General features: G+C 42.3%; 1 protein-coding gene across 2 annotated transcripts in view; it reads left to right on the forward strand.

Annotated features, from left to right (window-relative positions):
* Positions 1-21,405, forward strand: part of ABCA12 (ATP binding cassette subfamily A member 12) — a 393,723-nt gene that overhangs the window by 264,614 nt on the left and 107,704 nt on the right. For both annotated transcript variants that reach the window (XM_058185940.1, XM_058185931.1), the window contains 7 exons: positions 148-460; positions 2,584-2,698; positions 14,859-15,188; positions 16,550-16,619; positions 16,735-16,869; positions 18,408-18,563; positions 20,750-20,936. In XM_058185940.1, coding sequence (XP_058041923.1) covers positions 148-460; positions 2,584-2,698; positions 14,859-15,188; positions 16,550-16,619; positions 16,735-16,869; positions 18,408-18,563; positions 20,750-20,936 — 1,306 coding nt within the window. The remainder of the gene's footprint in view (positions 1-147; positions 461-2,583; positions 2,699-14,858; positions 15,189-16,549; positions 16,620-16,734; positions 16,870-18,407; positions 18,564-20,749; positions 20,937-21,405) is intronic.

Here is a 21,405-nt window from a genome sequence, read left to right on the forward strand (position 1 = left end):
CATTACATCAACATAACTGACATTATTAATTTTTATTTGATTATTCTCCCAATTGATAGATCAGGGTGCAGCCTCTGTTGGGCACATACATCTTTATCATATACTAGTTATTTGGTAATTGCAAATGTTTCTCTTCCTTTTTTAAAGGTGTCATTTTCAAATTACCTTCAAGTGGGACAAGAAAACACGTAACACCGAGTGGACTTTCCCTTCCACCATTAGTCAATTATACAATTCGAATGAGCAGCAAGATTTCCCAAACAACAAAAAGAATACGAGAAAAAATTTGGACAGTGGGGCCACATAATTCAGCCTCTCAAAGCCAAATCTACAGTCGAGCATTTGTCTACATCCAAGATAGCATTGATAGAGCAATAATTGAACTACAGACTGGGAAAAGTGCAGAAGAAATAGCTGTCCAAGTTCAAGCTACACCGTATCCTTGTTATAATAAAGATATGTAAGTCTATTCGAATTGGCAGGATATTTAATATCTTAGTGGGGGAAAATAACTAATACTTATTAATTGTATGAGATTCCAGTAACAGAATACATGTTGATTTGTTTTTTAATCAAAACTCTATTACAGCTGAACTTGCAAATTATGAATAAGTGAGATTTCCAAACTGTGATGTGCGATAATGCATAAGAAAGTATCAAATGAGAGTTGGGATAAAGTTTATGTTCCATTAACAGCAATTACGATGAATTATTTTTACTCACCACTGTGTTTAGGCCTGTGAATCTGATCTCATGCTTAGTTGCATGAATTTTTGACAGATGGTCCTCTAGCTCATCACCCATTTAATATTTGTCTCTATTGTTAAAATTCATCTTTACTTTTGTGATTTTTTTTCTGCTTTCTTCTAACTTAAATCCACTATTCCATACCCTGCAGTTTATGATGGCAGAGAGCAGGATATAGCATTTTTTTGTGAGGGACTTCTTCAGATATTTGCAGTGTTATCATAATGCCCCCTCACTTGTCTTTCACGTAAGATCTATTGAGTCATTATGTTCTGCATAGGATGCTTTGCATAAGTATATGAGAACATGTGTTGTTGCAAAAACCCAGTATAAGGAATGATCTCTCCATTATGATGAGAAATATTACAAAGTGAAGTGATTCAGCCAAAAATGAAAGAGTTCTATCTGATTATTTCCATCATTCCATCAGTGCCAGCTATATGTAATAATCATTGATTTGACTTAGGTTTAATGTTTTTCTTGATTGAATTTACTGTATATTACTGTATTATATCACTGTAGCTTGATGGTTTCATTGTGCACTGCTCTGGAATCTTTAATGACATGCAAAGTTGTAAAGTGCTATGTAAGCATTAATATGCTGATATTTTTAACATATAACTAGATATTGAATATTAGGGAGAGTATTGAAGTACAAAACAATAGACTTTGGCTTTTGTGGACCATCTTACATCAGCTATTTCTAAGATTTTGTGGGGATGTAAAAAATCAAATCAACAATCAGGAGCAGGGGTGAAATGCTACCTGTTTGGGCCGGTTCGCTCGAACCGGTAGTAAAAAATGCAACTGGTTCGCCAAACCAGTAGTAAAAAAAAAAAAAAAAAAAGTTCCAACGATCAGCTGTGTGATGTGCAATTGTCGGACCTTTTTTTAAAAAAATTTTAAGCATTTTTTTACTACCAATTCTTTGGAACCAGTAGTTAAAAATGCTTTAAAAAGTAGGGGGAAAAAGTTCCAATGATCGCACGTCACTCAGCTGATTGTCGGAACTTTTTTTTTTTTTTTTACTTTTAAAGCATTTTTTTACTACTGGTTCAGGCGAATAGGTGGTAAAAAATGTTGTAAAAAGTAAAAAAAAGAGACTCGGACAATCACATGGCACAGCTGTGATCATCCAAGCCTTTATTTTTTTTACTTTTTTAAAGCATTTTTTTACTACTGGGTCAGGTGAATAGGTAATAAAGAAATGCTTTAAAAAAGTTTTAAAAAGGTTCTGACGATCGTGCGGCACAGCTGTGATCGTCGGAACCTTTTTTTTTACTTTTTAAAAGCATTTTTTACTACCTATTCCCCTGAACCGGTAGTAAAAAATGCTTTAAAAAAGTTTTTTAAAAGGTTCCCAAGATCGCATGCCACAGCTGATTTCCCTCCCTCGCTGTTCTACTTACCTTCCCAAGCCTCCTTTTGGTGCGTGCTGTGCATGTGCATGCAGTGTGCATTTGGTGCGAATTGCACATGCGCAGCCAGCGAACCAGTAGCAAACTGGTTCAGATTTCACCACTGATCAGGAGTCATGCAAAGTAGCTATACATATTGTATTGTGCAATGTTTTGCAGTGCAAAAGTTCCTATCTTTGTACCAGTGTGATTAGAGATTGAGGAAAGATGAGATATTTGTCAAAGAAGGCTGAAATTACATCCAGCAAAATATATTCCTGTTCTTAAAATGATCAAATACTTTTTAATTATAGACTGTGTGAGAGAAAACATTTTTACTGTTCAAAGGCTCTTATAGTATTTTGAAAATTATCTTAATTATAATTCACAAAGAGAAACTACTTTGCATTTACCTAAATAATTACTTCGCTCTTTACAGGTTTCTGACTAGTGTGACCTACTCTCTTCCATTTACCTTAATGGCTGCTTGGACACTTTTCATTGCAGCTTTTGTGAAAAAGCTTGTTCAAGAAAAAGACCTGAGACTTTATGAGGTAGGTAGAAGCTTTGAATACTTGCCAGATCCTGAACTTTATTTGCAAATTAATCCTGCAAAATTAGACTGCCTGCATGCAGAGGGAATCCAACCATAGTATTTTCCTTTTGACTTGTTCACATGATAATAAAAATCCAGTCTTCTTTCCAAACAATACAAGCAAATTCACTGGGAATTGCTATTAGAGGCATGGCTGTGGAGTAGATATTGTCCTGAGAACATTAAAGACATATTGCTTAGCTAGGCTGCTCATAGAGTTTCAATATGGGAATAATAGTGTTAGTCTTCTGCAAATGCAGAGAGGCACATATGTGAATATTGTGTTGCTAGTTGATGTCTAGTACACTTGGGCTTTCTCTCTTAATGCTTCTTTAGTATTGGGTATACACCTTTAGCACATATCTTACCTGCAGTATATGCTTTAGTTATTACTTGGCTTAGAGATTGTTCCAATTATAGTAGAGTCTGAGCAATATATATATTATTTATTTTATTTTATTTATTTGTCAAACACAACAGTATATATAAGTATAAGCATGAAATAACCATACGAATTGGATACAATCAAAGGGAACATTAGGACAGGGATGGTAGGCACGCTGGTGCTCTTATGCATGTCCCTTATAGACCTCTTAGGAATGGGGTGAAGTCAATAGTAGATAGTCTTTGGTTAAAGCTTTGGGGATTTGGGGAAGAGACCACAGAGTCAGGTAGTGCATTCCAGGCATTAACAACTCTATTACTGAAGTCATATTTTCTACAATCAAGATTGGAGCAGTTCACATTAAGTTTAAATCTATTGTGTGCTCGTGTATTGTTGCGATTGAAGCTGAAGTAGTCTTCAACAGGAAGGACATTGTAGCAGATGATTTTATGAGTTATACTCAGGTCATGCCGAAAGCGGCGGAGTTCTAAATTTTCTAAACCCAGGATTTCAAGTCTGGTGGCATAAGGTATTTTGTTGTGATCAGAGGGGTGAATAACTCTTGTAAAATATTTCTGGACACACACAATTTTATTAATGTCCGAAATGAGGTGTGGGTTCCAGACAGGTGAGCTGTATTCGAGAATTGATCTAGCAAATGTTTTGTATGCTCTGGTTAGTAGTGTAATCTTTCTGGAGAAGAAGCTACGCAAGATTAAGTTTACAACTCTTAAAGCCTTTTTGGCAATGTAGTTGCAGTGGGTCTTGGCACTTAGATCGTTTGATATGAAAACTTCAAGGTCTTTGACGGGTGACGGTCATCTACAAGGTAATGTCCATCAAGCTTGTATTTAGTGTTCTGATTCTTTTTTCCAATGTGTAAGACAGAGCATTTACTGGTTGAGATTTGGAGTTGCCAAATTTTTGACCATTCCGACACAAAGTCAAGGTATTCTTCTGCGCATGCGTGTTATGGCGGCGTCTTGAGCTCCGTGGAGACGGCGGCTGGAAGTCCTTGGGCCGCAATGCCGTTCCGCTGGTCGCCTGGCTGCTTGGTCTCTAGCTCCGGTTTTACGATCTTTCCGGCCGCCGAGAGCGAGGTCTTTGGACCTCATTGAGCTCTCGGCTGCTGAGTACGGAGCCGGAGTTCGTAAACAAGCAGCGGATGGCGGCGGCCATGTTGGGGGTGTGTGTGAGGAGACGCCCGGCTTGACTCAGCTGTTTTTCGGCCGTTTTCGGCCACGGATACCATCAAAGGCTGGGGAGCGTGCCGAACACTGACGGAGGACATCAACGGCGGTTATGCTGTGTACTGGGTGTTGGGCCGCAGGTAACACCGGTTGCTGGGACGGGACCCACATGGGCATGAATATTGCCCCCCCCCTCCCCTCATGGGCCGGAACATTGTTCTCTCCCCACTGCTGACTTTTGCCATGGCCTGCCAAAATGCCGTAATTATCATCAACGGCTTACCTCTTTTTGGGTTGCTCTTTCCATCAGTGACTGAGAGGCGGCTTGGCCTGGACATTTCCAACAGCGGCACAGCGGCACGCTGGAGCCATACTGGGCCCAATGGTATAATCTGGCGGCTTAGTGGTGGCGGCATGGATGGCGTTGACGGCACTGGCAGCATAAATGTCGTTCCAATTATCGTACTGCACGGGTCTTTGTCCCGTGATGGTGCGTTGCCGGGAATCCGAGGGAGACCTTTTTATTCCGGCTATCGACTTTTTCATCTTAGCAGCCGAGGAAACAACCGAGGGAATATTATTATGCCAACTTCCGAGAGGGAGGCCATTAGATTGGGACCGGACCTCCGGATCCCTTGGTTGTTCTGGACCCTTTGGATCTTGGGTTGTTTCTTGTGGTCCCACGGACTTCTACGGACTATGACCCATACGGCTGACTATTTAATGTCGGGTCTTGGCGATCTATTGGTACGACTGGAACATCTCCGCCGGCTAGGGATGGACATTCTGCTGCTGTTTTATTGACTATTTTTCCATGAGATACTCGTCTGCCGAACTATTACGACTGCGAGGTTCCCCCTCCTCGCAGAAATGGCCCTCCAAGTTATTGAGGGCTTACCTTAACGAAGGGTCTTGGGACCCAGAGAGGTGGCATGCGGCCAAGAAGAATTTGTGGGGTTTTTTAAATAGATTTTTAAATAAGGTTTTTTTAAGGGGGGGGGAGGGATTTGACGGGTGGGGGAGAGAACCCATCGGGGAGGGATCCAGCCCCTGTGCTTGTTCGCGGCACTATTACATCTGGGCTGAAGGCAGGGGGGGAGGGTTCTGTTCCAGGACTAGAGGGTTGTTCAATCTGTACGGTAAGTGGGAGAGGCAGATATGGCGGAGGGGGGGGCGTATCGAGAGTTGGGAGCACGTGCTCGATGTCTGAAAGCGATCACGTGCTCCGGCCCCTCAGTCCCTACCCGTTCCTCGGGCGGCCATGATCCTCAGAGCTTGGATCTTCGGCTGATGTTATGTAATGCCCGGTCCATGGCTAATAAAGCTCCCCTGATTTGCGATCTTATTCAGGGGGAGTCCGCGGACCTTATGGGCATTACGGAGACCTGGTTGGGTCCAGAGGGGGGGAGTCCCCCTTGTTGAGCTGTGCCCTCCAGGTTTCCGAGCATTTCATCAGCCGAGGGGGGGTGGCGGTTGTCATTAAGGAAGATCTAGAGCCGAGGGAGGCCACTGTTCCTCAGATTGCCGGCTGTGAATCCCTCTATGTGAGGTGGGGCCATAGGAATCAGTTGGGCTTGTTGATCGCGTACCTGGCTCCTTGCTGCATGACCACAGCCCTGCCGGAGCTGTTGGAGGTACTTGCCGCTGTGGCGGTTGAGACCCCCAGATTTATAGTCATGGGGGATTTCAACCTACCATCAGCTGGCTTGTTATCGACTGCAGCTCGGGAGTTCCAGGCTTCCATGACGGCCTTGGACCTGATTCGAGTAAATGATGGCCCTATGTACATGGGGGGAGGCACGCTGGATCTGATTTATATCTCTGGACAGTGGTTAAATGATCTGGAATTAGATGATTTAGTAACAGAACCGATGTCATGGTCCGATCATTTTCTCCTTTGCCTAGACTTCCGAACCGCCACCCACCATCGCTGGGAGACGGAACCTATACGTTGGTTCCATCCCAGGCGCCTGATGGACCCCGAGAGGTTCCTGACGGAGCTTGGGCCATTCCCTGAGGATCTGGCCCACGGCACGACTGAGGAACTAGTTGTGGCCTGGGAACAGGCCGCGGCTGGGGCCTTGGACCGTGTCGTGCCTTTGCGGCCTCTGACCCGGCGCAGATCTCGTCCAGCCCCTTGGTTCTCCGAGGGGCTGAGGGAGATGAAACGCCGGAGAAGACGTCTAGAGAGCACCTGGAGGTCCAGTCGTTCCGAAGCTGATCAGACACTAGTTAGGTCCTATTTTAGGACCTACCTAGTGGCAATGAGGGAGGCGAGGCGCTCCTACGCCTCCACCCTCATTTCGTCAGCAGATAACTGCCCGGCCGCCCTGTTTCGGGTGACCCGCTCCCTCCTTCATCAGGAGGTGCGGGATGACCCTTTGCAGGAACGTGCCGAGGAGTTTAGTGGTTATCTATACGATAAAATCGCTCAGCTCCGGGACGGTCTGGACCGAAATTGGGATGATCCAAGCGAGGGAGAGGAGGCACCCCTTGTCGAGTCTGTTTGGGATGAGTTTGACCCTGTGGCTCCTGAGGACGTGGACAGGTTGTTGGGGAGGCTTCACGCCACTACATGTTTACTGGACCCGTGTCCTTCCTGGCTGGTACTGGCCACTCAGGAGGTGACACGAGGCTGGCTCCAGGGGATTATCAACGCTTCTTTGTTGGAAGGGGTTTTCCCTGCCGCCTTGAAAGAGGCGGTGGTGAGACCCCTCCTCAAGAAGCCCTCCCTGGACCCAGCTATTTTGGGTAATTATCGTCCAGTCTCCAACCTTCGCTTCGTTGCGAAGGTTGTAGAGAGTACTGTGGCGCGACAGCTACCCCAATACCTGGATGAAGCCGTCTATCTAGACCTGTTCCAGTCCGGCTTCCGACCCGGATACAGCATGGAGACAGCTTTGATCGCATTGGTGGATGATCTCTGGAGGGCCAGGGACAGGGGTTACTCCTCTGCCCTGGTCCTATTAGACCTCTCAGTGGCTTTTGATACCATCGACCATGGTATCTTGCTGCGCCAGTTGGGGGGATTGGGAGTGGGATGCACCGTGTACCGGTGGTTCTCCTCCTATCTCTCTGACCGGTGTTGACGGGGGCAGAGGTCGACCGCGAGGTGCCTCACTTGTGGGGTGCCGCAGGGGTCGATCCTCTCGCCCCTTCTGTTCAACATCTATATGAAGCCGTTGGGTGAGATCATCAGTGGCTTTGGGGTGAGATACCAGCTGTACGCTGATGACACCCAGCTGTACTTTTCCACCCTGGGCCACCCCAGTAAAGCTGTTGAAGTGCTGTCCTGGTGTTTGGAAGCTGTACGGGTCTGGATGGGGAGAAACAGGCTCAAGCTTAATCCCTCCAAGACGGAGTGGCTGTGGATGCCGGCACCCCGATTCAGTCAGCTGCAGCCGCGGCTGACTGTTGGAGGCGAGTTATTGGCCCCAAAGGATAGGGCGCGCAACTTAGGTGTCCTCCTGGATGAACGGCTGTCATTTGAAGATCATTTGACGGCCGTCTCCAGGAGGGCCTTCCACCAGGTTCGCCTGGTTCGGCAGTTGCGCCCCTTCCTTGATCGGGATGCCTTGTGCACAGTCACTCATGCGCTCGTTACCTCTCGCTTGGATTATTGTAATGCTCTCTACATGGGGCTCCCCTTGAGGTGCACTCGGAGGCTTCAGTTAGTCCAGAATGCAGCTGCGCGGGTGATAGAGGGAGCTACGCGTAGCTCCCATGTAACACCGCTCCTGCGCAGACTGCACTGGCTACCTGTGGCCTTTCGAGTGCACTTTAAGGTTTTGGTCACTACCTTTAAAGCGCTCCATGGCTTAGGGCCTGGGTACTTACGGGACCGCCTGCTGTTACCGCATGCTTCCCACCGACCCGTACGCTCTCACAGAGAGGGATTCCTTAGGGTGCCGTCCGCCAAGCAATGTCGGCTGGCGGCCCCCAGGGGAAGGTCCTTCTCTGTGGGGGCTCCCACACTCTGGAACGAGCTTCCCCCGGGTTTACGCCAAATACCTGACCTTCCGACCTTCCGCCGTGAACTGAAGACACATCTTTTCATTCGTGCGGGGCTGGCTTAAATTTTATCGATTTTAAATTTTTTAATATTAATTTTAATGGGGTTTTAGTTTTATATATTTTAAAGTTTTTTAGGCCAATTATAAAATAAGTTTTTTAATTTGTATTTTAAATTGTATATTGTATTGTCTGTTTTTACTTTTGGCTGTACTTTTTTTTACTTTTGCCTGAGTCCTTCGGGAGAAGGGCGGTATAAAAATCGAATAAATAATAATAATAATAATAATAATAATAATAATAATAATAATAATAATAATAATAATAATAATAATAATAATAATAATGTCTTTTTGAAGGGTAGCTGCATTGTTGGTAGTGTTAAATAGTTTAACATCATTGGCGAAGAGAACACAATTACTTATAATATGGTCACAGAGGTCATTAATGTATAATATGAAGAGTGTTGGTCCTAGAACGCTGCCTTGGGGGACACCACTATTGTTGTTTGTTTGACAGGAACACTGTTATCCAATTATGGAGGGGTCCGGAGATGCCGTAGGATTTTAGTTTTAGAAGAAGTTTGTCATATACCATTGAGTCAAAAGCTTTACAGAGGTCTATGTAAATTGCATCTATTTCTTTGCCCTGATCAAGATTTGTGGTCCATATGTTTTTGCAGTGAAGAAGTTGTAAATTACAGGGTAATTTTTTTCTGAAACCAGGTTGTTTATTAGAGAGTAGGTTGTTTGTTTCAAGGTGGAGGGTGGTGGATTGGTTGATGATTGATTCCATTACTTTGCAGGTGACGCAGCATAAAGAAATTAGTCTGTAATTTTCAACTAGGCTGGGGTCTCCTCTTCTGAAGACAGGGATGACCGTGGCTAGTGATCATAGTTTGGGAAGGGAGCTGGTCCTGAAAGATTTTTCAAAGATTATGCTTAGAGGTTTTGCTACAACAGTGGAACGCTTTTTTAAGAAGTACGCACATAGACCATCAGGTCCAATAGATAGAGATGGTTTCAGTCTGCGAAGGGCTTTTTCAACATTATCTTCTGTGAAAACTATTTGTGTTAGATCGTTGTAATCATTGTTGGTACGACTGGGGAATTTTGGGTATGAGCCATTACTGTTAACAAAAACTGAGCCAAAGAATGTGTTAAAGATGTTTGTTTTAACTGTTTCATCATTACATTCTTTACCGTTAGATCCTTTTGGGGTGGGATGGATCTCAAGTCTTTAAGTTTGTTGCTTACAAAACTATAGAAAGCGCGATTGGATTTTGTGTGCAGAAGGTCTTCTTCTTGTTTGATGTGGTAATTGGTGCATTCAGTCTTTATTTTATTTTTGGTATATATTTTTGCAGTGGTTTTTAAAGTTGGCTACATAGCCAGTTTTGTTTTTTCACCAGAGGGATATTTTTTTTTTTGGATTGGAGCTTTTTTATTGAAATAGGTAATTTTTTTTTCATGATTTTGGTTGTGGTTTGTGGTACGTATAGTTTTATGACTATTGTCTTCAAGTAGGAAAACCCTATAGTGGTCTTCAGCAGTGATACAGTTAGAGAATAGAATTTGCCAGTCAAGAGATGAGTGGTCAGTGTCTATAAGATCATAGTTGGCTTTTTTGAAATTGTAGTTTGGTATACTATTATTATGGAGATTATTGTAAGGGCGTATATTGAGACAAAAGTCTATCATGCTGTGGTCACTGTTGGAAAAGGGTTCTTTTATTTGTAGTCCATAAATTGAGTTTGCGTTGTTGCAGAAGATGAGGTCAAGGCAGTTGTTGAGTCTTGTATTGTTAGTTACTAGTTGATCAAGACCTAGATTTGTAACAGAATTGTACAGGGTAGTATGGATGGGTTCAGTTGTACATTCGTTTGTTATCCAATTAATAAGAGGTAGGTTGAGGTCACCCAGGAAGATAAGAGGATAAGGGTATACTTAATACCCTTGTATTAATACCCTGGGGGCAGTGACGCTCTGGAACGAACTTCCCCCTGGCCTGCGTCAAGTGCCTGATCTTCGGACCTTCCGTCGTGAGCTCAAAACATATTTATTCATTAAAGCGGGACTGGCATAATTAGTGATGTATTTTAATTGGGTTTTTTAATATTTTTAACTTCTTAATTTAAATTTTAATAATTAGCCTTTAAAATTTGCTCTTTTTAATTGTTGTTTTAAATTGTATACATCTTTGTTTTTATTTTGGCTGTACACCGCCCTGAGTCCTTCGGGAGAAGGGCGGTATAAAAATTTAATAAATAAATAAAAAATAAATACAGCAGTCAAACAATACGTACGAATTAATATTTTGGATTAACATATAGATACTCCAGGCATGGTTAGCAAACAATTCATGTACATTTACAAAATATCTAAAAAATGCAGTTCAATGGTGAGACAAGTAATGTCCTGCATTTAGGCAGGAAAAAACAAATGCAAATGTATAGAATAAGTGATACCTGGGTCAACTGTAGTAACTGTGAGTGGGATGTTGGTGTCCTAGTGGATCACCACTTAAATATGAGCCAGCAATGTGTTGCAACTTCCCAAAAATCCAATGCTGTCCTAGGCTGCATCAACAGAGGGATAGCATTAAGATCATGAAAAGTGACACTACCACTCTATACTGCATTGTGAGTCCATGTTTGCAATACTGAGTTCAGTTCTGGTCACTACAATGCAAAAATAAAAATAAAAATGCTGAGGCCCTAGAGGCACAGAAGAGCAACAAAATGATAAGCGGTCTGGATAAGCCAAACTGTTTTGTTTTTTTTTGTTTACATTTATACCCCGCCCTTCTCCGAAGACTCAGGGCAGCTTACAATGTATAAGGCAATAGTCTCATTCTATTTGTATATTTTTTACAAAGTCAACTTATTGCCCCCCCCAACAATCTGGGTCCTCATTTTACCTACCTTATAAAGGGTGGAAGGCTGAGTCAACCTTGGGCCGGGCTTGAACCTGCAGTAATTGCAGGCTCTGTGTTCTAATAACAGGCTTCTCTATTGCCTGAGCTATCCCGGCCCATTATGAATGGTTAATGTCTAGACCAGGTGTCGGCAACCTGTAGCTCCGGAGCTGCATGCGGCTTTTTGGGCTCTCTGCTGTGGCCCCCGTCCCATCACTGGTTGGCCCTACCCCTCATCCCTTTTATTTTTTTGGATATTTTTGGAAATCAAGGCTGGCTGAAGAATGATTACCAGCCGCAGCAGAGGCTTCCCTTCAGGCAACCCTCCTCCCCCTCTTCCTTGTAACCCTCTGGCAGGCTGTGGCTGAGCCGGGAGCATGCACTTGCATGAGGAAACCCTCCTCAAGTGAGTGCCAAAGTGCAGGAAAGGCATATGTGGGGTGGGAGGCCGCTCGCTTAAGGAGGGTCTCCCCATGCGTGTGCACACTCCTGGCTCAGCCACAGCCAGCCAGGGGGTCACAAGAGGAGGGGAGAAGGTCACCAGAGAGTGCAGGAGTAAAGTGGCCCTGTACCTGCCTTCGCTTTCTGCCACTTTGGGCTGGAGTTTGCACCCTCCGCGCTTGGCCAAAGAGCTGCCAGGGATGGGGGATGAAACAGCAAACTGGAGCCTCAATGCAGGAGAGAAGACTTGTCCTGTTAAGACCCTCCTTAAGCTTGTGTGCCTTTGCTGCGCTTTAGCGTTCGGTTGCGGAGGGTCTCCCCAAGCATGCGCACGCTCCCGGCTCAGCCCCAGCCGGCCAGGGAGTTGCGAGAGAAGAAGGAGGGGGGAGGAGGAGGACAGTCATCCTAAGGGAAGCTGCTGCCGCTGCTGGCAATCTTTCCATAGCCAGACCGGATTTCCAAAAAAAAGAAATAAAAGGAGCAGCGAAGCACGCACATGCGCACAATACACAGAGAGAGGGAGAGAGAGACAGAGAGAAACACAGAGTGATATACAGAAAGGGTGTGAGAGTGAGAGACATAGAGAGACACATACAGAGAGATACACAGAGGGGGAGAGAGACACACACAGTGATTCACAGAGAAAGGGGGAGATATATATATATATAGAGGGAGAGAGAGACACATGGTGAGAAGATAGAGGGGGGAGAGATGGGAAGATAGGGAGAGGGACAAAGAGATACAGAGAGATACAGAAGGGAGGGGAGAGAGAGGTGGGAGAGAGGGGAAGATAGGGAGAGGGGGAGCAAGAGACATAGAGAGAGAATGGTTTTGTGGCTGGATAGGCATGGTTAAGGGGGTCATGTGGATGGGAGTGATTTACATCGAGTTGGCCATGCCCACCCAGGTTTTGTGGCTCCTGGTGTGTGTTTTTTCTGTGGGAAATGGGTCCAAATACTCTTTGAGTGTTTAAGGTTGCAGACCTCTGGTCTAGGAGTCGGCAATCTGTGGCTCTGGAGCCACAAGTGGCTCTTTGGGCCCTCTTCCACAGCTCCCTGTCCCATCACTGGTTCACCCCACCCCTCATATTTCTTTTTTGGACTCCAGCCCGAGGTGGCAGGAAGTGAAGGCTGCCTTACGCACAAATGTGGCATGAAGGTAGATACAGGGCAACTTCGCTCTTGCACTCTCCTCCTCCCCTCCTCTCATAATCCCCTGGCTGGCTGTGGCTGAGGTGGGAGTGTGTGCACATGCAGAGAGACCCTGCTTAAACGAGCCGCTGCCCGCCCTGCAGGCGCCTTTTCTGAGTTTTTGCTTGAGGAGGGTCTCCCCACACATGCACATGCTCCTGGCTCAGCCACAGCTGGCCCGGGTGTCCTGAGAGGAGGAGGGGGAAGGGGGTCTCTGGAGAGTGCAGGAGTGAAGCTGCCCTGTATCTGCCTTCGCACCACATTTGCACATAAGGCAGCCTTCGCTTCCTGCCACTTCAGGCTGGAATCTCCCTGCACGTGCAAACTCTCTCAGCTCAGCCACAGCTGGCCAGGGAGTTACGAGAGGAGGGGGGGAGTTGGAGGACAGTCGCCCAAATGGAGGGACACACACACACACACACACACACACACACACACACATACAGAGGGAGAGAGAGACATAGAGAGACACATGCAGAGTGATACACAGAGAGGGGGTGAGAGAGGGGAAGACGGGGGGAGACACTGAGGGGGGGAGAGAGGGGAGATAGGGAGAGGGGGGAGAGAGACATAGTTTTGTGGCTGGGTAGGCGTGGCTAGGTGGTCATGTGACTGGGTGAGAGAGAGTGATATCGAGCTGGCCATGCCCACTCAGGTTTTATGGCTCCAGGTGTGTGTTTTTTTCTGTAGGAAACGGGTCCAAGTGGCTCTTTGAGTGTTTAAGGTTGCCGACCCCTGCTCTAGCCTAATGAAGGGATGGATTAGGGGTGATATGATAGCTGTCTGTCGTCCAGTACTTAAGGGGCTGTCACAGAGAAGAGAAGGTAGACTTATTATTCAAAGCACCTGAGGGCAAAAAAGCAATGTGTGGAAGCTCGTTAAAGAGAAATATAAACTGGAACTAAGGAGACATTTCCTGACAAAACAATTAATTAATGGAACAGCTTGCCTTGTGAATGTTCTATCACTGGACATTTTAAAGAAGAGATTGTACTTGGGCAGGGTGTCTGACTAGAAGACCTTCAAGGTCCTTCCAGCCTTATAATTCTATGATTCTATAACATACCAAGTTTCAAAGACACATTGAAAGAACTAAGAAAGAGATCTTTTCAAAAAACTTAGGAGCATAATCATTGAGCAAATATTTGGGGGAACCTTGTTCCAGAGATCAGGGAAGCAACACAGAAATCTATCCTCTCGGACTGACGCAGCAGGCAATGGGATTTTTCATATTATTTTGTATTACAGCTAGGAGAATTTGATTACTCTCTAAGAGAGTCTGAGTACTCTGCATTACAAATACAGCATGAGGGGAAGAGCTGGTTCTTAGATTTCCTGTACAAGGCAGTGTTTTAGGTAACCGAAGCAAAGTACTTTTCACTAACTGGTAGCGCTGAAATCCATTAAATCTGCTCAGATTTAAATCATCTCCACCAACTAACAATTGTGTTATGAATGTTTGCAATAGAGAAGAAAAAAAAATACCCTAGGATTTTAAGTTGGCCATATTTCAAAAAGAACTATATTTGTTGAATGGATTGGCTTTCATTAGAATGAGGGACTGGTTTTGTTTTTGTTTTTTGAGAGAGGAGATAAACTATTTGCTGTTCAATTATTTGGGTGAGGTTTTTTTTAAGTCTTTTACAAGATAGAGACTCCCATGTCTCTGTTTATAATAGGTGTTCTAGCTTGTCTCTTGGTCTGAGATTCAACAATAGGAACTGGGGATGGAAAAGGATTTGATCCACAATTCATGAAGTGTGAGCTGTAGTTGGTTGACATTTGCATATGACCTATAGACTAGCATTTCCAAGGCTATAGAAATGAATCTAATAATGCATGCTACTGTTGAACCTTTCTGTTTTAGAAGACAAATTGATAAAATGTGTCTTAATGTCTCGGTATTTAAGGATTACAATTGAACTATAGATTATGCATTTAGATTTCAATTAACTAATTAAGTTTTCGTTTTTTTCTTTTCCATAGTATATGAAGATGATGGGTGTAAATTCCAGCAGTCACTTCTTTGCTTGGTTCATCGAATGCATCACGTTTCTCCTGCTTACTAACCTATTTCTTATTTTTATTCTCAAATTTGGGAATATCCTTCCAAAAATAAATGTTGTGATCTTGTTCCTGTACATTCTGGACTACAGCTTCTCCATCATAGCCATGTGCTATCTCATCAGTGTATTCTTCAACAATACAAACATTGCTGCTTTGGTTGGCTGCCTGGTCTACATCCTGGCCTTTTTCCCCTTCATTGTCCTACTGGTTGTTGAAAATCAGATGAGCTTTACCATTAAGAGCCTACTGGTAAATCTGTTTTTATATGTTTTCTAGAAAAAAGGAGGAGTTTATAACTGGACTTTTGTGAGGGAAGCAATCTACCTATAGATTTGGGTTTGCTTTGTCTTGCAGCCACAGACAATAGTAGCATGAACATTAGAAACTGGTTTTTGGTATGTCAAGTAATGCCCCATCTATTTTAATTGAATACGGCACTTCACTGCTTGAGATGGAAATTGTTAGGATGCCTGAAGTGTCCATTTGACTTGCCAAGTACTGAATCTGCGTCCTTTATTGCACAAAACATATCTTCTGTGATGGGTACATTGTATGTTTTATCTTGCCTGTACACCGCCCTGAGTCCTTCGGGAGAAGGGCGGTATAAAAATCAAATAAATAATAATAATAATAATAATAATAATGGTGCTGCCCCATCACAGCTGTAATCCTTACTCACTGGGCACCTAATATGGAAATGTTTAAAAAGTTATTTCACAGATCAACAAAATAGGGTTGTTACTGTTGTTTTCTGCTTTTAGTACTGGTTTTGAGAATAGTAAAAAGGGGAAAAAACATAGCCATCAAATTAAAAAGAAAGTGATAATATATCATTAACAAAGTCCCTGCCAATCCCGCTTCACACACAATTTTTCAATATTTGAAAAAAAAAATTGTCCAGGATGAAACAAGGACTCCTGCCTTGGGCAGAGGTTGGACTAGAAAATCTCCAAGGTCCCTTCCAGCCCTTTGAGGTTTTTCTTTTTTAAAAAAGAGTCTTCAACACATAGAAATGGTGGGAACGATATCCTCTCAATTTTATATTATCAGCCAAACAACAATTTTGTGAATAGGCAAGCTATTTTGTGAGAGTTCTGAATAAGGTATTAGCATTCCTTCCACAAATTGTTTGAATTGAATATTGAATGCATCTGTTCTAAATCAAATTAAAATTCGGTTTTCAACAAATGTTTACTTTCTAAATGTACAGTAGAATAATAATGAGTTTAGATACATTATCCTGGTTAAATCTGGGCTGGATGATGAAGCTTATTAAAATAAGTTAAAATAAAAATAAATAAGCTTAAATAACAAAAGCTTAAAATAAGTCATTGCCTCTAACTCAGTTACCTAAAGAATAGTTGTGAACATGATTCTTGTTGGAAAGATGGGACCTAAATTAAAATTCATAACTACTACTAATGAGTTTGGAGATGTGTTTAAATAATCAAACCACCACAACTAGAGCCAAATCATCCTTGTGTTCTATTACTGCTATGTTTTCTATTGTTCAAGACTAACTTTATATATATGTGTGTGCGTGTGCATGTGTGTGTTCCACATGTTTGCAAATATTTCAGTTAGTTACCTTTCTTCCTGTTTTTTTCCAGAGCCTTTTATCTCCAACTGCATTCAGCTATGCAAGCCAGTATATTGCCCGTTACGAAGAACAAGGCATTGGTATATATCTATATATACATTTATATATATAAAAATATCTTAATAGCACAAATTAAATACTGTGTGTTCATTTGCTAATGCAGGCTATTCTGTATATCCTCCATCTTTTTTATAGGTCTGCAGTGGGATAATATGCATGACTCACCAATGTCAGGGGACAATACTAATTTTAGCTGGATGTGCTGGTTAATTCTGATAGATTCTTTTATTTATTTCATTCTGGGCTGGTACATCAGGAATGTTTTTCCAGGTATGTATTAGTGGTTATTAAAAATATCGTATTTTGATGGATGCGATCTGACAATTAAAAATGTAAAGTTAGGGCAAATTATCCTATAATATCCATGCTATCATTATTTCTGGGAAATCACTAAAACCATCCACTGTGTGACATTGTCTTTCTTCAAATGGCATGTATTTTTCACACTAATATCTATATTTGGTGATTCTGGATGTGGGAAAAGGATAGATTTTAATGGAGTTTAAGGTATCATCATTCTGTTACTACTTATATACAGAATAATGACTGGTGACAACGAGAAATAGTTTTTGAAGCATTTCAAGAGTGACATAATTTGAGCTCTAATTTGAAGAAATAAGGCTCCTTCAATCGTCTTTGCGTACCACTTCAGATTGATTTTGGATAGTCAGTTCTTGTGATAAAGAATTAATATTTTTCTCATTCTACACTGATTAATCTGAAGCCAGAGCAAAGTTTATTTTGTTATACTGGTTCTTGGTTGGATCGGATTGCCCTTCAACAGATTTTGTTCTTCCTTGTTCAGAGGCTGCTGAAATTATCTGGGAAATGAGAACAAGTAGTTTAATCAACAAACTGTCAGCTTTGGAAGCCATACTAGGCGGGAGGCTTCGCGCTGCCACTTTCCCATGTGTGGGAAAGTAAGAGGGGGGATTTGGTAGAGGGGCCCATTAGACATAATAACATTCTTCTTGCCGGTCAAGGTCAGGCCGAGCCTACATCTGGAGAAGAAGTGGCCGGAATGATGTCTTGAGATGGGACGGTTGGTGATTGGAGCATGTGATCAGCAGAGAGGTCAAGGAGGGTGGGGATTTTGGAGGTTGTCTTACTGTGGAAAAACCCGATCTCCGGATTCGGATTTTATCCAGTTGTGCCAGTTTATCTATGCTAGTAAAAGAACTTTGAAAGATGTTTGCTTCAGAGTCTTTTCTGCAAGAGGGCATTTTCTGGAACACTGACATAAATGTGACTTTAATTCTTCTGGTTATTCCCAAGAATCCCAGAAAAAAAATGAGCTGTTATTCTCCATTCCATCCATTTCCCCACTTGTAAAGATTTGTTTATTGCAGCCTAGCTGCAAAAATGCTACCATGCTATTCTTTTAGCTAGAAGAATTTAGTTAGAAGAAGCTTTTTAAACAGAAATAGAAGGAATTAATTCTTCAAAGCAGGGTGCTTCTTGTTGTAACAACTGCTATCTGGAAGTGTCCATGATCTCACACAGGAAAATATTCAAATGAATTCTGCAGCATACTGTTTCCTGCTCTGTTTTCATAGATTTCAATTCAGATATATTCAGAAATGCCTGCCTTTGATTTCACATGAATATTTAGCAGTCAAATGTTCAATTGAAATAATGTGGATGTTTATTGTTTGGGAAGAGAACAGTATTCTCATACTTAGAAATGATGAAGTCACACAAAACTAATCTATTACTTTCTTTAGGCCTGGTATTGTTGAGATAATATCAAAATGTTACTACAGAGCCTTTCAATCTCTCTCCTGTTTTTGTCACTATTCTCGTTACAGGGAAATATGGGATGGCAGCTCCATGGTATTTTCCACTCCTTCCATCTTACTGGACTGAGCGCTATGGTTATTTTCCTTTGTTGAGTGAGAAGTTAACAGGCTATCTTTTCACCAATTTCTTCTTGAGAAAACAACCTACTTTCCCTGAAAAGATTTGTATGTTTTATTTTAAGTATAAAGAAAATATTTTGTCAGATTGGATAGTGAAAATTTTATTACTGTCTAAGATAAGAGAGCAGTTAAAGTGAAATAAGTATAAACAACAAATTAATAGATAGAACCAGTAGAAAATAATAAGAAATCTATAATTTTGTCCTAAATTATTTAAAAAATTATTTCAGCCCCGAGGTTACAAGGCCTTGTAGCTATATGTCAACATTTTGCAAATGAATATGTAACTTTTGACCTCTTTGTCTCTGAATAGATACTGAATGTAAAATTTATCTGGGTGGTCTGGAAAATTTATTTAACAATGGTTGGTTTCGCCTTTGCCAAGATAGGATAAAAAATTCTACAATGAGGAGTCTGTGCAATTATCTCAGTCTCCTTTGATTTACACAGGTAGAGTCTATAGGGCAGCGATGGCTAACCTTTTTGCCATCACGTGCCAAAAGCAGGGGGAGTATGTGGGAGGTTGCGTGCATGCCCACACCCATAATTCATTGTGCCCTGCCCCCCTGCGCATGCACGTGCTCCCCCTGATTTTTGCACATGATGTCACAGTGGGCCTGGTAGGCCAGTTTTTTGCCCTCTCTAAGCTCCAGAGGCTTTCTTGGAGTCTGGAGAGGGTGAAAACAGCCTTCCCTACACACCCCGAGGCCCTCCGGAGGCTGGAAACGGCCCGTTTCTTGACTTCTAGTGGGACCGGAAGGCCCATATTTTGCTCTCCCCAGGCTCCAGAGGCTTTCTAGGATCCTGGGGAGGACGAAAACAGTCCTCCCCACCCCCCTGAGGTCGGAAACAACCTGTTTCCCAACTTCCAGTAGGCCCGGAAGGCCAAAAATTAGTTGGCTGGCGCATGCATGCATGCTGGAGCTGCATTAGGGCAACTCTCACATGCCCACAGATATGGCTCCGGGTGCCACCTGTGGCATGCGTGCGATATGTTTGGCATCACAGCTATAGAGTATAATTATCAAATATCTGAACAGGCAAAGGAGGACACAGACAATTGGAATAGAGGTCAAATGTGGAGAAAAGGGTTTAACTACCGTTTAATTACTTGGCATCCACTATAAAAATCACAGTGAAAAACTGCAAAAATGTACTTAGGACTATATGCACATGAAATTAGCTTTTCCAGTATTGTGTTTTTTCATTCACAATATCCCCAAAAACTTTATTTTGAAGAACTTATGCTAGTGATCATATAGAATTGACAACATGCTTTTCAAATATTGTGACCTACAGACTATAGTGATCATAGATTTGAAGGAGCTGGATTGAATCTAATTGCTGGAACAAAGGAATAAATTATTTATTTATTTATTTATTTATTTATTTATAAAGTTGATTGGCCACCCATCTTAGCAGAAGGTTCTCTGGGAAGCTTACAATCATAAAAAATAAATTAAAACCAAAGTTGAAATTAAAAATGTTAAATAAATCTAGGTTACTTTGTATATTGACAGATAAGGGAAAGAAAGAACCAGACAGATTACAAGATCATACTACAGAAAAGTTTTAATGACTACTATTGTGGAAACAGTCAAACTTTTTTTCAAAAAAACAAAACATTCAAAAAGTCATACAGTATTTGATTTTAAGGCTATGCCTACCAGGTGAAAGTCATGAACATCTTTTTGTCCTCCTTTTCCTGGATGTCTAATATATATCCTCTAAAGCAGAATTCCCCAACATTTCTGGGTTGGTATCCTGGAGGGGAGGGGGGAAGGGCATGGTTTTGTGGGAGGAGTAGGAGCATGGCACGCAAGCACCCCCTGCTTGCGTGAATGGGTCTGAGAGCACCTGCAATACTTGCACAAGTGGGGCTGAGAGCACTCATGCGAGAAAGGAGACATTAGGAGGAACTCTAGAAAATAACATTGAGAGGAACTCTCGAAAATAACCATTGATACTTGAGATAAATCATGAGTATGTGTATGTGCCTTTGAGTGACTTTTTTGACTGGTTGAGTTCCTGCAGTTTGGGCAAGATTTCAGTAGTATTAAGAAACATGCACAGTATATACACAGCTTCTTGCATTTTCAAAATCTCTATAAAATCTGACAAGACATTTCAACTAGAATCCCTGAATGAGTTAAGTAGCAGAAAGAGATGTGGACAGAGGGAAGATGCTATATAGGGTTCTTTATAAATTTGGCATCTTCTTTTTTTTTTAGATGTTCACAGTGCTTTACCCTCTAACATTGAACCTGAACCCACTCATCTCAAAGTGGGAGTTTCTCTCCAAGGCATAACAAAGATTTATGAATCCAAAGCTGCTGTTCAGAATCTCAATCTGAATTTTTATGAAGGAAATATCACCTCATTGCTGGGTCATAATGGAGCTGGAAAAACTACCACAATGTAAGTTCTCTTAGAACAAAAATGCCTGAGAATTACTAACAAAGTTTATTGATTAATAACATTACATTACATTACATTACAACACTAATGTTTCTTGAGTCCTGTTATCTGCCAGCTTGGGAACCAGTACATTTCCTGGATCAGAGGATCCTTTTGTTTTCAGAGCTGGGTTGAGAATGGTGGGAAGCAATTGTTTTCCCCTGTTATTTCTGAATTCTATAATCTAATGGTTCCAGTCTACAATCGCCATGATTAGAGTTACTTTGAAAACTAATTGAAGCTTTTGATCTTATTTCTGGACTTTCCTCATTTCTTCCCCCATTGTAGAGAGCTCAGAAGTAGGGCCATTTTGGATGAATGTTTTGATATTGATTATATTTCAGTCTTTTCTGACTCCAAAGGCTGGTAGAACTGCTTTCCAATTTGCTAGGGACAAAAATGCCTTATTCCACTAGATCAGGGTTGTCAA

The sequence above is a fragment of the Ahaetulla prasina genome, chromosome 1 (assembly GCF_028640845.1).
Source record: "Ahaetulla prasina isolate Xishuangbanna chromosome 1, ASM2864084v1, whole genome shotgun sequence".
Lineage (NCBI taxonomy): Eukaryota > Metazoa > Chordata > Lepidosauria > Squamata > Colubridae > Ahaetulla > Ahaetulla prasina.